Source organism: Hibiscus syriacus, unplaced genomic scaffold (assembly GCF_006381635.1).
Source record: "Hibiscus syriacus cultivar Baekdansim isolate YM2019G1 unplaced genomic scaffold, ASM638163v2 tig00113096_pilon, whole genome shotgun sequence".
NCBI lineage: Eukaryota > Viridiplantae > Streptophyta > Magnoliopsida > Malvales > Malvaceae > Hibiscus > Hibiscus syriacus.
In genome coordinates this window covers 948574-964689 of record NW_024063440.1, presented here as the reverse complement: position 1 = coordinate 964689, position 16116 = coordinate 948574, and the positions used below count along the sequence as shown (strand labels likewise).

The 16116-nt window shown below is 35.4% G+C and overlaps 2 protein-coding genes and 1 pseudogene across 3 annotated transcripts; 2 read left to right on the top strand and 1 right to left on the bottom strand.

Annotated features, from left to right (window-relative positions):
* The first annotated feature begins 23 nt into the window (after positions 1-23).
* LOC120185332 (17.3 kDa class II heat shock protein-like) lies at positions 24-14134 on the top strand. Of its 2 annotated transcripts, none has more exons than XM_039189580.1 (2): positions 24-585; positions 14123-14134. In XM_039189580.1, exon 1 carries the CDS (start codon positions 104-106, stop codon positions 575-577), a length of 474 nt encoding a protein of 157 aa, XP_039045511.1. In that variant the 5' UTR covers positions 24-103; the 3' UTR covers positions 578-585; positions 14123-14134. The 2 variants fall into 2 exon arrangements, with proteins under 2 accessions (XP_039045511.1, XP_039045510.1); XM_039189579.1 differs by lacking the exon at positions 14123-14134 and adding an exon at positions 638-692 and having other exon boundaries at positions 25-588.
* On the top strand, positions 1903-3275 carry LOC120185284 (annotated as a pseudogene).
* LOC120185330 (protein PLASTID MOVEMENT IMPAIRED 1-RELATED 2-like) lies at positions 3675-6728 on the bottom strand. Its single transcript, XM_039189578.1, has 2 exons — positions 6489-6728; positions 3675-6391 (listed from the first exon to the last, which is right to left on the bottom strand). Exon 2 carries the CDS (start codon positions 6343-6345, stop codon positions 4474-4476), a length of 1872 nt encoding a protein of 623 aa, XP_039045509.1. The 5' UTR covers positions 6346-6391; positions 6489-6728; the 3' UTR covers positions 3675-4473.
* Positions 14135-16116: the final 1982 nt, after the last annotated feature.

The following is a 16116-nucleotide window of genomic DNA, read 5'->3' as shown; positions in this document are numbered from 1 at the left end:
CGCTATCATTTAAATGCATAAACCCCGTCCTCTTAAATCCAGCGAAAATCGGATCTTCAAAAGCCAAAGCATAAATCCTTCATCCTCATCCAAGAAGAGAAAAATGGATTTCAGAATCATGGGTTACAACTCCCCACTCCTCCACGCCCTCAACCACATGATGGATCTCCACGAAGACGACGCCAACAGGAACCCCAACGCTGCTTCTCGTGTATACGTCAGAGACGCCAAGGCCATGGCGGCAACTCCTGCAGATATCAGGGAAGACCCCAAGTCATACGTCTTCATCGTCGACATGCCGGGGCTGAAATCAGGGGACATGATAGTACAGGTGGAGGACGACAACGTGCTGTTGATCAGCGGTGAACGGATGCGAGAGGAAGAGAAAGAAGGGGCCAAGTACGTGAGAATGGAGAGGAGGGTCGGCAAATTTATGAGGAAGTTCGTGTTGCCGGAGAATGCTAATACGGATGCGATCTCGGCGGTTTGTCAAGATGGGGTTTTGACGGTCACCGTGGAGAAATTGCCGCCGCCGGAGCCTAAGAAACCCAAGACAATTGAGGTCAAGATATGTTGAGAAAGAGTGTGGTTTAGTGAATACTATTATGGTTTATATAATCGCCGTTGATGGGTTTAGGTTTGATGATCTGAGTTTACTTCCATGTTTGAATGTAAAGTTTACTTCCATGTTTGAATCTATTAAATAAACACGTTCAAATCATGGTATTATGCGAGTACGATGAGTTGTGTAGATGATTTTATAAAAATATAACTTTTTATTAAAATTTATCATATCCGTATATCAATTTCTTGTAAAAACAAAGTATATTTTTTTAAATTTACTATGTCCACGTGAAGACTTTTTAAACTGTAATAATTATTATATATTTATAAATAAATTTTGATCAAGTCTATCTTAAAATGATTTTGACTCGTGAATTATTTTACTAAATTTTCTTCTATAATGAATTTATAAAATTTCTATACAAAATATAAAATTTAAGCATACAATTTAAAATTTTAAAATATAAATTTGAAAGATACAATTAAATTTAAAATAGTTTGAACTTAAAAGATTTAATTTGATAAATAATTTAAAATTTTTAAGCTTAAATAATTTGGGAAATTAAAAATCTAGAATATTAGAGTTAAATATTTTAAGAATAAAATAGAAAATTTAATTAAAACTAAAATAACAAATGAAAAGTAAGATACTCTGACTCGACGGACAGAAAATAATCTTCAACCAAATAAATCGAACAATAAATAATAGTATTTTAGTGAATATAAAAATAGTTAAAAATTTAAAGAAAAATAATTAAAAATTTTAAAATAAATGTTAGTAAATATATTAAGGCAGAATGGGTTTCAACTAAATCTAATTTTTAAAAAATATTTAATCATATTATATCAGAATACATTGATTTCAAAATTTTTGCCTATCTTAAAAATAAGGTTTAATAAAATATAAGTGTTCAAATTATATCATTTATTAATATTAAACGTTTGAAGAATTTTTTACTTTAAATATGTGTATAACGTTTTTTTATTATAATTTTAAATATTTATGTTATAACGATTGTTAAAAAATTATTATTTAACTCATATGTTTATATTTTTTAAATGTTTTTGAGAAATATAAGAATATCATTAATTTTAGAAAAACAATTTTTTTTTTAAATTAAAAAAAATAAAAACCATAAAATCTTTCATTATAACTCTTATTATCATTCATCGTCGGTCATATCAACTGTCTTTACTATAGTAGAATAATTATCTATTTGTTGTCATACTTTCACCGTCAACCATTCCTTTTATCCTCAATCCAATCTCTTTAAATCAATAAATTCAAATACCTAAATTTAATTTCAAATTTACCATTAAAATGCGATTGGTTGAAGCATGAACTGTGAACAACAGGGAGGGATTTCCACGGACGAGGAAGGGGATTTGCAGGTGAGTGGGGATTTAGTTTTTTTTTTCTCTTAAAAAATGTTTTTTAATAATTTCTTTAATTTATTTCCAATAAAAATTTTGAAAATATATATAAATGTAATACGTGTTAGTGAAATATTTTTTAACTAGTGTTGCGACGGAAGTACTTAAAATTATAACGTTAAAAGCGTTAAACACTTATTTTTAAGCACCTAACAAAAAAGTATAGTTTAAGAACTTAATTTTATATTGAGCCTAGAGCTAATGAAAGTCTTGGTCTTCCACCTCGTTGAAATCCCAGTTCCTTTAAACTTCTTAGTGGAATGTATTATCTGGGACCCAAAATCATCTTTATCATTTTGGCCTTTCAGCATTAACATTGAAGCTTCCTTCAATGTCACTTGAAGTATATGGGGAAGCCACCTCTGCCTATTAATACATGCACGCAACCATTATCGGAACATCCTTCAGTTTAATTACCGAAATGTCTAATAACAGTTTTAGACCGCAACACACTTGAAAGTGACTTGTGCCGATCAATCCAAGTTCGATTTTCCTGAGGCTTACTTCACTTTTGACGGATGGTTGCAGGACGACTATACCGAAGCTACGATCCCAGGGCCGATTGAGAACAATATTCATCAAGCCATTGAAGTACTTGATGATTTTGCCGGCAATGGCAGCCTACTTATTCAAGAATCATATGGTAGCGGTAAGAAAAAGGTCATTCATTACAATCATCTAAAGCTCCACCTAGCATTACTGAGTATTATGATTCTTTGTTGTTGATTGTGTTCAATAGGAGAAACTGAAACTACCGAATCCAAAGAACGATATGCATTCAAGACAAAGTCCGAGGTTGAAATACTGGATGATGGGAACAGATGGACAAAGTATATGGGAAGAAGATGGTGAAGAACAGCCCAAATCCAAGGTATATCTACATTTATATTATGCATGTTTTGTTTTCAATCATTAAACTAAGCTAAATAAGTACCTGTTTTATGTTTGTTTGCGGAGTTCTTCATCGATTTCTTCGTATCTGATAAACAGGAACTACTACAGATGTTTGTATGAAGGATGCTCTGTGAAGAAAAGAGTTGAAAGAGATAAAGATGATCCAATTTATGTGATTACAACTTATGAGGGGATCCATAATCACCAGGGCATCTATTGAGTCAATGGTTTTCTTGTCAGCTTGGAGTTCTTTTCGATCACTAATACCCTCACAGCGAAGTCCTGCATAAGGCCAATATCAACCTGCATCGATGATCACATCAACTGCATACCTGAGTCATGTATTATGATTAGGAAATCTAAATCCTTTCCTAGGATGGTGAGCACATAACTGCAGCAGGAATAAACCATGGCAAGAGAAGTACAGAGATCAAATGGACATGAAATGATCATAAATTCATAATTCCTATTGGACTGTACAATCTTCCAACAAAAGTTGTGTATATGCAGGAATAGTAAAAATGCAGCAAAAAAGCAATTAAATAAAGACATCTTAATAAGTAGTCAAATGCTGCAATCTAAAATAAACTTTAAAACCTTAACTTCGACGATGACATCAGGGTTTCAAGAATGTGGACTTGAATCTGTCAATTCTTTCCAAGTAGTTCTTGCTTCATGAACATTACAGGATAGACTTCACAGCACATTTGCAGCCGGCACCTTTCTAGACACTGATTGGCAGATTCATACAATGGCCAATGACTTTGAATTTCTTTTCCCCATATTAGAGTTAGCTGTGCCAGTAGCCAGCAACAAACGGGTCCCAGATTGTCGCTGCAGTTTTCCCCCTAGATTATAGGGCTTCGGCATTTAACCCGGCAACATGGACCTCAAGGATTTTGAAAAATGGAGTACCTTCTCCTTTACCATATGCCTCCCATGATTCAGCATTTTCTTCGGTCTCCTAGCATTGTGCTATAGATTCCTTTCTCTGGAGGGACAAAAGCCCTCTCCACCTGAATTTAAGCAATCATGGAAGAGCCAACGGGTCCTTAGTTCCAAAGGGGGATCTCAAAGCAACCCATGCTTTCTAGCAGATGTTTCGTCGATACTCCAGCACCTAGCAATAACCACCCATCTCAATGTTATGGAAAAGTTCATTAGCATATTAACATATGATCATCTCTGAAATCCAGAATGTGAATTAGCTCTGAAAAAACAAGATAAATGCATAAATTCATCCCTGACATGAATGCATACCACTCCAACATGACAACCCTAGGTGCAGCTTCTAGTGCAATCTGTTGCAATGATTTCTCAGCAAATATCCTTCAAATACATTAAGCTATTTATTTACCTGCAAGAACATGTTCTCCGTTCCATGTGAAGCAAAGTTTAGCAGTCTCTGTAATATCAGTTACCCGATCTTGCAGAAAGTACATCTGCTCAGTATACTTGAATGAGACCATGTGGCCAACATTTTTAAAATTTCTGAAAGTGTGGAATTCATAGATCGCAAAACAATTCCATCCTTCCCTGGAATGAAATGTTAGAATCCACTTCTGTTGGCGGCAATTGACCTCATTCAGGGGAAAGCATAATTGGACTTCCAAATCCATCACTTCGAACATGAGGACTTTGGAACACCTTGTCATCTAAGCTCCCCTTGTGCATCAAAGCTCCAGTATCCAAGTCTTCAATCGCTTTGACAGCCCTCTGGCCTTTCAGTGACAACCTTTCTATCTTCTGTTCTTTGCCAGGCATTACAGAAGGGAAAGCAAAATCTTCATAATTATCCCCACAGCAAGGACCAGGAATAGGGGAATTGAACTCCTCTTCTCCTGTTTCAACGAAATCTAGGATGAAGCCACCAGAAGCTAGGGCTTCCTTTTCAAACTCTCTCAACAGACGCTCCCTAGGAGATTCAAGAGCACTATCAGAGTTGAAGCTAAATGGATCATGTTCAATTTCCAGCATCTTTAAGAAATCACTAGCCACAGTGTCAGCAAGGTCATCCAAACTTGGCAATTTTTTTGTTAATTTGCTAGCCCCGTAATATGATTTAGCCTCCATAAACTTTTCATGCTCAATAAACTCATCCAAAGTAGACGGAGATTCTGATATCGATGATTCTGTAACCAATTTGTCACTGAAAGCCGAGGAATATGTATTACTCTTTTCTTTTACATGGTCATCTACCACAGCCTCCACCATGCGACTGAAGCGGGACATTTTTGAAACTGGATCTGCCTCCTCGTCAATGTCTTTGTCACAATCTTTAAGGATCTCATCTACGTTGATGGTTTCAATGGAAGAGGCATCAATAGTCTGAATACCACTTTGTTCAATAGTAGTTGGATCTTTCAGACACATTTCTACACCCTGTTCAATAACAAAAAACTCGTTGTTTTCGTACTCATCTATATTTTTAGCAGACTTGGAATCAGGTTTAAGTGGCTCCAAATGTTCAGATAATTTATCTAAGCCCGATGAACCATCTAAGCTCTCTTCATTAAATTTCTGATATAAAATGCTTATCGATTTGGAAAGTTCCAGTCCCAAATTTGGAAAAACTTCAGTACCGAACTTTACATCAACTGACAGAGACCTGCGGTTTACATTACTTGGAACAGTTCCACAATGCTGAAGCATCTCATTCCCCTTGCTTGCATGAAGAACTCCGATCTCTCCCATTGTGCTTGACCCCGTCTCTGTTAGATTTACAAAATGTGATACATTCATATCGCCACTTGATTCAACTAAATTTTCCTTCATTACCATGAAACTGACATTTAGAGTAGCACCCTTAGCCTTGCCAGAAAGGTTAAAGCTTGTTGTCCATTTACCAGATCCTTTCTCCCCTTCTAGATCATCCAAACTAAGCGGCAACAGCCTTGTGAGATCAATCCAATGCTTTCCTATATCATGCCCCGGCATGTCAACAACAGAAGCACTGATTAGGAAAAGCTTGCTCTCATACTTTGCCAAATTATGAGGCCTGCTTTTACTACCATATACAAGACATTTATACATCAATATCTCTTCAAATTCAGCGATTCCATCCAAGACCCTCACTGCACGAGTCGACAGCAACTCATCCTTCCTCTTCCAATACACAAATAAGTTGAAGTCATTTAAACAGGCAGTCAAGCCTTCAATAGAATGCACATGGAGAAAGAAACAAATATGAAACCGATGTTGCATAATATGAGTTAATGCTTTCAAGGGCTTCTTCCAATCCCACGACGACGACGATTTCTTATCCTTATCAGATTCCGAAAGACGGGTACTTCTGACAGATTTAGAACTAAAATCGGATGTGGAAATCAAAGGTTTCGATGAGGGTTTATGCAAGTAAAGGGCTTTGCTTATTTCCTCAATGTCACGCAACAATTGACCATTATCAGAATCACCAGTACCATTTTTCTCATCAGCCTCTATTTTGAAGTTCATTTTCAAAGACAAACTTTAACCAAATATAACAGATATCTTCAACAACCTATTTGAATCATAAAACCATTCAAAAAAAAAAGATTACACGACAAATCATTGAAAACCCAGAAAGCAATCAGTCAAAGGAAACTAAAACCACTTACGTGATATCTGATCCTTCTTCTTCCTCCGTCAGATGAAACGGTGAAACCGAAGTACCTAATTGATATCAGTGACTCAACTTTTAACAAAAGCTATACCAATAGAATAGGAATCAAGAATAGTGAAATCCGGGAAATTGAAAATTGGTTAATAAAAGGTATAAAAAAAAAGAGGCGTTGTTGGCTTGGTTAGGGGATTTGGGATTTTTCTTGGGATCCTCCAATTTTTTTTTAGAAATTTTTTTTCTCGTGGAAGATGATGGAAAAGTTAATGCCTTTGTCTTGAGTATGAGCTTTGCTTAGTTGTGTTAGGCGAATATCAACTACTTTGCTAATGGATATAAGGGCTATTTTTTTTTATATATCACCGGTGAACAGTATATTTTTTGATCTAATATCAATCAGATTATATTTTTTGATCTAACATCTTTAGTAGTAAAGCGCGCCCCCTGCATCGTGTTATACGATGATTTGGCGTCACGTGGGATATAGCGCGCCCTTTGTACCGTGCTATACGATGATCTGGCATACACGTGGGTATAGCACAGCCCCTGCAGCGCGTTATACGCCACGTAGGGGTATAGCGCGGGGCAGGTATCGCGACATACCTTTACTCCTGACATAATTTTATATAGCGCGGGCAGGTACCGCGACATACCTTTACTCGATATAGCGCGGGGCAGGTACCACGTTTTGTATAAATTTCCTCGCTATAAATATCATTCTCCGTCGGTTAAGTTTCTCACATCTCTCCTCTCAACTTATAAATTAATACAACAATTCCGTCAACGAGTCAATAATTCTGGCAATCTTCTCATATTTTATTTAGAAGTTCGTACGATTTTTCGTTATAAGGTAATTTTGTTATAATTTTTATTATATTTATTGTTTATTATGATTATTTGAAAAAAATATTATACTAATTATTTTTAATTAATTTTTGTGTTTGTAAAATTGGAAAGCGGGAGAATACGTCGAAATAGTTTTGCGGTGCATGTAATAATATTAAATTATATTATTTAATTTATTTACGTTGATGTGTAAAAATTTTATTGTGTTATATGTTCGTTCATATATAATTTATTAAATCAGGTTTGTTTCATTTTTTTTTGCAGATATAATAGTGCCGCACTTTTAAACTCAAATAATGGCGCGACTTTCAGCTATTGTTTATTATGATGGTGAAATTCGAGAAGATGTAACCGGCGTTGTTTTCGTATCAAATGAGCGTGTTAAAATATCATTCAAGAGAAACATAACTCTTGAGGAGCTGATAACGAAGATTTCGAGGAAGATTCATGTTGGAAGTAGTAGAAGAATGTCGTCGTTGCAGTACAGATTTCCAACATCATTGTTGCCATTAACTTATACAGCGTTCGAACTTTCGAACAATGATGATGTTCAAATGATGGTTGAAGCTCAAAGTAATTATTCAGACGCCGCTATTGAGATGTATGCATATTTTGTTCAAGTATGTGTTGTTCGGGGTCAATCTTTAAGCTCACACTATGGGTTAGCTGAACAAGTTGATCAAGTTGACAGCCCTACTACAGTAATGTGTAATGATTTTAATGCCATAATGGGGAGACATTCATCTGCAACTCCTTACAATATGTACCGAGGTGGGTCCATGAACAATCCGTATGGCAACACCGCGTCCAGTTCAAGGGGAATGCATTCATCTGTAAATTTCTTTGACCATATGGAGATGCCATCGACGCAACCATCTGTGCAGTTTCCATTTGACACGATGGCTTCAAGCTCCAGGGGGAGGCATTCGACTGCGAGCTTTTTCGATCTCAATGTCGATATGCCTTCCAGTTCAAGGGGAAGGCGTGCAAGTAGTAGGTTCTTCGACCTAAATGTGGAGAGCATAGAGGAACCATCATCTCCACCAGAAGAACCGCTTCGTGAGCCTGGTGCGGATGGTGCTGAGACTGGACTATTCATTCACCCAGAATCACCGCAATTCAACTCCGATGATGATGAAGTTCCAGGAAATGTGGCACAAACTGACCCTCCTGCACATATGTATGAAGCTGATTATGGTGCAATGTACGGGCCAGAATTTGCGGATATGTCTCATCTCGGTGACTATGGGTATTACTCATCAATAAATAATGGTGAGTTATCTTTAGGCATGGAGTTTTCAAGCAAAGAAGAAGCGATGATGGCTATCAAAAATTACAACATCCGTAATTCTGTTCAGTCCAGAGTAGACCGCTCCACGACCGAAAAATATGTATGCTACTGTGCCCAGCGTGAAAACGGATGCAATTGGATGGTTCGCGTATCGAAGAGGAAGAGGAAAAACAACAGATGGGAACTAACAGTATACAACGGTCCTCACACATGTTGTGCTGGAGGGGTCAACCAAGATCATCCCAACTTGGACTCTGAAGTGATATGTCAAGCCATCATGCCCATGGTCAAAGCAAGCTCTCATATAGTTGTTGCAGTGTTGGTTTCAGCTATACAATCGCAGTATGGGTACACTGTCTCCTATAAAAAAGCTTGGTTGGCAAAACAAAATGCCATTGTCAAACTTCATAGCGAATGGGATGCATCTTACAACAAACTTCCAGGTTGGTTTAGGCTGGTGCGAACGTTGAATCCTGGAACAATTGTGGACTTCGAAACATCCTATGCATACCATAATGATCGAGTTCTTCGCGATCGATATCAATTCTACCGGGTTTTTTGGAGTTACCCACAGTGCGTTAATGCTGTCAAATACTGCAAGCCTGTGGTCCAGATCGACGGGACTTTCTTGTATGGAAAATACAAGCAAGTTTTATTATTGGCAGTTGTCCAAGATGGCAATCGCAACATTCTTCCAGTTGCTTTTTCTCTTGTCGAAGGAGAAGATACAGCTTCTTGGGCTTTTTTCCTCCGAAATTTACGGGCACATGTTATCACGAGGGAAAACATATGTGTCATTTCAGATCGCGGAGCTGGGATCAAAGTAGTATTGGAGTCTTTGGGTTCAATGTGGCAACCACCCTTTGTACAACATAGGTATTGTCTTCGACACATTGCCGCGAACTACCATGGAAGGTACAAGAAGAATGATGAGCGTCAATTAATTGTGCGCATGGGTAAGTGAAACTTAGCAAGTTTGTTTTCTTTCGATAGTTTTAATTTTGCAAAGACAACAAGTTAGTAAGTTATACTTTTTTTGATCAGGTTACGAACTACTTCCTCGAACGTTTGAATCAATGTTTCAAGAGTTGCGGGCGAAGAACGAGGAAGGATATGATTACATCAGCCTCATCGATAAAGAAAAGTGGACGAACGCATATGATGGTGGATATCGATGTGGACACATGACGACCAACTTGGTAGAGGCAATCAATTCAAACTTAAAGGGTGCACGTCACTTACCAGTAGCGGCTTTGGTAAAGACTACATATTTTCATTTGGGGGCACTTTTTACGAAGCTCGGGGGATAAGCTCAAACCTGGATGCAAGGCGGTCATGTGTATCACCCTAGATTAGTTGCAGATCTACAGAAAAAAATTGTTGCATCAAATGTGTTGAGTTAATCGATTGACGGAATTGGCCAAGAGGGGGGTGAATTGGCAATTAAAAATTTGGTGGAAGCTTTTGCAGAAAATTAAAAGTAATTGCATAGCGATTTAGAGTGGTTCGACTTTCTCAATCAAAGTCTACGTCCACTACCTTAGCTATCCACACTAAGGATTTTCCAACAAATTCACTAATTTGTTCTTTCTTTTGAGGCCAAAGAGATAACCTTACAACACCCTCAAGAATATACCCCAATTCTTGAGAACACTCTTTCCCAAAGAGAAGATTACAAATTTGCAAACTCTCAAGGAAATCCTCACAAGGTAGATTGTTTGCATAATTCTAGAACAAGAAAAGAACACTCCAAAATAATTACAAATGAGCACAAATGGTGTTCTTGAAAGCAAAATGAATATTGAAAGGAAAATTGGCTTGATTTGCACAAACTTGGTGTTTGATGCTTTCTCTCTTGTTTCTCTATAATTTCTTATTGATCAAAGGCTTCAGAACTTGTTTAAATACTCCCTCAATTGATTCTGAACGTTGGGGATTATTACTGGAGTCAATGGAGCCGTTTAAGTGTGAAAACCATTAATACAACAGCTTGGAGCGTGGGGGAATTGGTACCCCTCATGGGGAATCGGTTCCCTAAGTGTAAAATTCAAATATTTTGATCGTTGAACAGTGGGGGAATCGGTACCCCCTGGGGGGAATCGGTTCCCTCCGAGCATACTGGAATTCTTGGAGCCAAACCATTCAGGGGGAATCGGTACCCCCTTGGGGGGGAATCGGTTCCCTCTGGACATTCTGGAATTTTTGGCTTTGAAACGGTTCAAAATACTTTGTAAAATTGTTTTGAAATTATTTTAAGATTAAAACTTAATTTTACACTTGAGTAAGGATTAAAAATGACTTTTAAAAGATTTGGAGTAATATTTTGTTATTAGAATAATTGTATCGAATATACTTAGAAAACCTTATTGGAAAATCTTAAAATTCATTTATCTTAATTTGTTATATCGAAATATCAAAATGTTTTCAACAATCTCCCCCTTTTTGATATAACAAAACATTTTAGTAATTTTAGGATTTTGAAATTAAAAAAAACGACGTTTTGAAAAATTACTCCCCTTTACTTTAACACTTCTCCTCTTTAAAACATTTAACACTTCTCCCCCTTTTTGTTAAATCAAAAAGACATTTTAAAAGAATTTAAACAAGGTTTTCAAATCATTTAGCCAATTGATTATATATAGTTTAAGCTGCTAAGATCACAATCAAGAGAAACATTAGCCATTAGTTTCATAATCAATATTCATAAACAATGTGACATGTCAAAATTGGTCATAATGCAACTAATATGTAAATGATGCAAAAATAAACATTAAGCACAAAATGAAAGTTAAAACCAAACCAAATATATAAGCACGTAAGTTCAAATATCCAATTATCCATCAAATACAAACATCCAAAAATAAAACAATCCATGAACATCAAAATGTTTCACAATTCAAAGTTTTGAGTTCGGGAGATAAATCCATTGTCCCGTTTCCTTATCCTTATCCTTTTTCCATCTTGCTTTCTTTAAAGAAGTAAGATTGATTTGGTTTTGAAGAGGAATAGGAATATCAGAAGAGAACCTAAGACCACGTTTGATAAACAAATTACTAAGGAGACAACCATAAACCAAGGTTTCTATATTCTTGGAAGAAATAGTGTTTATGGAAACTCACTAAAGATGATATGTGGCAGATTAATCTTCTTTTTATGTTGGATACAGTATATCCACCATATATCTATGTTCCTATGGGAGGAGTACCTACCTCCGGATGGTCTAAACCATCAAGAGATCAAATAATAAAGGAATCTATCATGATGAGTTCTTAGGGTACTCTCACTATCCTTATACTTATAGGGTGAATCCACAGTCTCTTTTTCATTAAACCTGAGTTATATAGTCCAAAATGGGTAGCGATTGTGCTGGAGTCTATAAAAATGAATTGTCCTAAAAGATAGGATCGAATTCCTATAATTTCATATCGACGCTCGTTTTGGACACATACCACATTGGAATAGAAAAATGCGGACTAATTGATGATAAACCAAAGGTTTGAGTTTAAAGAGTTTATCAAACTTCTAGGATTTAAGAGTAGGAAGATATTGAAAGTTCATATCTTCTATAGCTTGAATCGAAGGGATACGTTATTCCCGGATTTTGTATGACTCAAAACAAGTATGGTACCTATGATATAGATTTTGTCTACGACCAAGTACGTGAAACAAGAGTTCAGAATGGTCATATTTGGGTTATTTGGATTGGGTGGAGGAATAAGAGGTCGGTTTTGAGTTGAGCGACTAGACAATGTCCTAGGTCGTTTAGGATTTGACATGGTTTAAGAATCGAAATAGAATATGTAACCTGCAAATTTAAACACATGTATGCAATATAATCAAAAACCAAAACTCAAATGAGTCCTCAATATTTCAAGGTTCTCTAAACCGAATCCTAAAGGGAAATGTTTTGGAAAAACTATTTGGAAAATAATATTTGAAAATCATAATAAGCATAGTTTTTATGAAAACAACATAATTGAATCAAAAACATCAATTAAAACAACAATTCTTGATTTTTTTTATTTCGAAATTAAAAGATAATTTTAAAAAATTGAGTGTTTTTGACGAAATTGGTTGTAAGATCATCATATAACCAATGCTCGATGTAATGTTCATCTTAGAACTAATCAAAACTAGTCCTAAGTTCAAAAATCAATGAAATAGAGGATTTTGAAATATTACCTTGAAAATTTGGATTTTATGAGAATGTGATGTTGTTTGCAAGGATTAGAAGTTGAAGAACGATCTAATTCAAACTTGTATTTGATGATTTTGGCAAAAATGGAGATTTAGAGAGAGGATGAACGATGTTTAAGAAAGAAGAGAGGTTTTGAGAGAATGAGTTTTCTGGTCGTGATGTATCCAGAACCCATTGGGGGTATCGATTCCCTCAAGGAGGTAATCGGTTCCCATTCAAAGGGGGAATCGGTTCCCCTTCAAGGGTATCGATTCCCTCTGCCCTATAATTTAAAAATTTGTATTTTAAACACTCAAAATGCTAAATTAATCTTCTCTAGTGGTATTAGCAACTCATATATAAAAAATTAATTATGTTCAAATAATCAAGTTATTCTTTAAACGATATTTGAACATAAAATTAATTTTTCATCAAGAATCATAAACTCCCCCTAACTAATAGTAATGAATGCAATTAAAAATTAGCATTTTTCATTTAGTCTTAAAAGTGCTAAAATTATTTTAAACACTAAGTGAAGATAGGTCAGTTAAACCTAATTCTCTCCTAAGTGTCCAAAAACGTTCCTTATCTAAAAGTTTTGTATAGATATCCGCTAATTGATGCAAAGTATCAACAAATTCTAGAACTACATCTTCCTTAGTGACATGGTCTCTAATGAAGTGATGTCTAATTTCAATGTGCTTAGTTCTAGAGTGTTGGATGGGATTTTTAGTGAGACAAATAGCACTAGTATTGTCACACTTGATAGGAATGGTACTAGCTTCAATTTCATAATCAAAAAGTTGTTGTTTCATCCATAAAACTTGTGCACAACAACTACTAGCTGAAATGTATTTGGCTTCAGTGGTAGATAATGCAACACAATTTTGTTTCTTTAAAAACCAAGAAATTAGAATATTTCCAAGGAATTGGCAAGTACCGGAGGTGCTTTTCCTATCTAATTTGCATCCTCCATAATCCGCATCAGAAAAGGCATGCAAGCTAAAGCTAGAATCTCTAGGATACCAAAGTCCTAAACTATGAGTGTCCTTAAGGTATCTAAAGATTCTCTTAACAGCTAGTAAATGTGATTCCTTAGGACATGATTGAAATCTAGCACATAAGCAAATACTAAACATAATGTCCGGTCTACTTGCAGTTAGATAAAACAAAGAGCCAATCATTGACCTATATAATTTAACATCTATACATTTACCTCCTTCATCTAAGTCAAGCTTTGTTGAAGAGCTCATTGGAGTGTCATGAGGTTTGCCATTTTCCAGTCTAAACTTTTTGAGCATATCTTTGACGTACTTAGCTTGATTGATGAAGATGACATCTTTTCTTTGCTTGATTTGGAGTCCCAAGAAAAATGAGAGCTCCCCCATCATGTTCATCTCAAACTCACTTTGTATTAGCTTAGAAAATTCTTGGCAAAGAACATCATTAGTAGAACCAAATATTATATCATCAACATAAATTTGAATTACTAATAAATCTTTACCTTTATGCTTTAAAAACAATGTAGTGTCAACCTTCCCTTTTGAAAAACCTTTTTCAATTAAAAAGTTTGACAATCTTTCATACCAAGCTCTTGGAACTTGTTTTAAACCATAAAGTGTTTTTGTCAATTTAAGAACATGATCCGGAAATTTTGAATCTTCAAAACCTGGAGGTTGTTCCACATACACTTCTTCGTTTATAAAACCATTTAAAAATGCACTTTTAACATCCATTTGATATAATTTTAATTCATGAAAACATGCAAATGCTAATAACATTCTAATTGCTTCCATCCTAGCTACGGGAGCGTATGTTTCATCATAGTTTATGCCCTCTTCTTGAGTATACCCTTGAGCAACAAGTCTAGCCTTGTTTCTTACTATATTACCACTCTCATCAAGCTTATTCCTAAATACCCATCTAGTACCTACAGTAGATTTATTACTAGGCCTTTCAACTAATGCCCATACTTTACTTCTCTCAAATTGATTTAATTCTTCTTGCATAGCCATAATCCAATGTTCATCTTTTAATGCTTCTTTAATATTCTTAGGCTCTATGCATGAAATAAATGCAACATAATTACAAATATTTCTAAGAGAAGATCGAGTTGTTACCCCTTTGGATGGATCACCTATAATTTCACCATCCTTGACATAGTTGTACTCTCTTTGATAAGATACTTCCCTTTCTTCAATGGTTGGATTCTCAAGAGAATCATGAGTTTCATCATTTTTCGTTTCTTCCTTTGATGATGGTTCTCCAACGTCATGTCTAACGTCATTTGTATTTATAACACCTACATCATCATTCACACAAGAATCCTTCCTCGGAAGGGGATTATCATCGAAAACAACTTGTATAGACTCTTCTACAACTAAAGTTCTTTTATTTAATACTCGATAAGCTTTAGAATTTAAGGAATAACCCAGAAAAATTCATTCATCACTTTTAGCATCAAATTTGCCAAGGTTCTCTTTACCGTTGTTTAAAACAAAACATTTACATCCAAAAGGACGAAAATAGCTAATGTTAGGCTTTTTATTTTTGAAAATTTCATATGGAGTTTTCTTTAAAATTGGCCTAATCATTACTCGATTTATAACATAACAAGCGGTATTTGTGGCTTTCGCCCAAAAATATTTTGGCAAATTATTTTCACAAAGCATGGTTCTAGCCATTTCTTCTAAAGTTCTATTTTTCCTCTCAACAACTCCATTTTGTTGAGGGGTTCTAGGTGCTGAAAAATTGTGACTAATACCATTAGAATTACAAAACTCAGTAAATCCAATATTTTCAAATTCAGTGCCATGATCACTCCTAACACTAGTTATAGAGTAACCTTTATCGTTTTAGATTACTTTTAAAAACGTGATGAATTTTTATAATGCTTCATCTTTAGTACTTAAGAATAGAACCCAAGTATATCTAGAGTAGTCATCTACCAAGACAAATATATATTGTTTTCCACCCAAGCTAGTAGTCCTAGTTAGCCCAAAAAGATCTATATGGATCAATTGTAATACTCTACTAGTTGATACGTCATTAATGGATTTAAAAGAAACTCGCTTTTGTTTTCCTTTAGCACAAGCATCACAGATTTTATCATTATCAAATTTAAGTTTAGGCAACCCTCGAACTAAATCACCTTGAATTAGCCGTTGCAAAACACTCATACTAGCATGTCCTAGTCTCCTATGCCATAACCAACTATCATGTTCATCCTTAGCAACTAGGCACAAAATAGTCATATTAATAAAATCTAAATGCATCATGCATATATCCCTATTTTATGACCAACAAGCATAA

Bases quoted from the DNA above. Each gene is read 5' to 3' on its own strand.
- LOC120185330 (XM_039189578.1), bottom strand. From the start codon at position 6,345: ATGAACTTCAAAATAGAGGCTGATGAGAAAAATGGTACTGGTGATTCT.
- LOC120185332 (XM_039189580.1), top strand. From the start codon at position 104: ATGGATTTCAGAATCATGGGTTACAACTCCCCACTCCTCCACGCCCTC.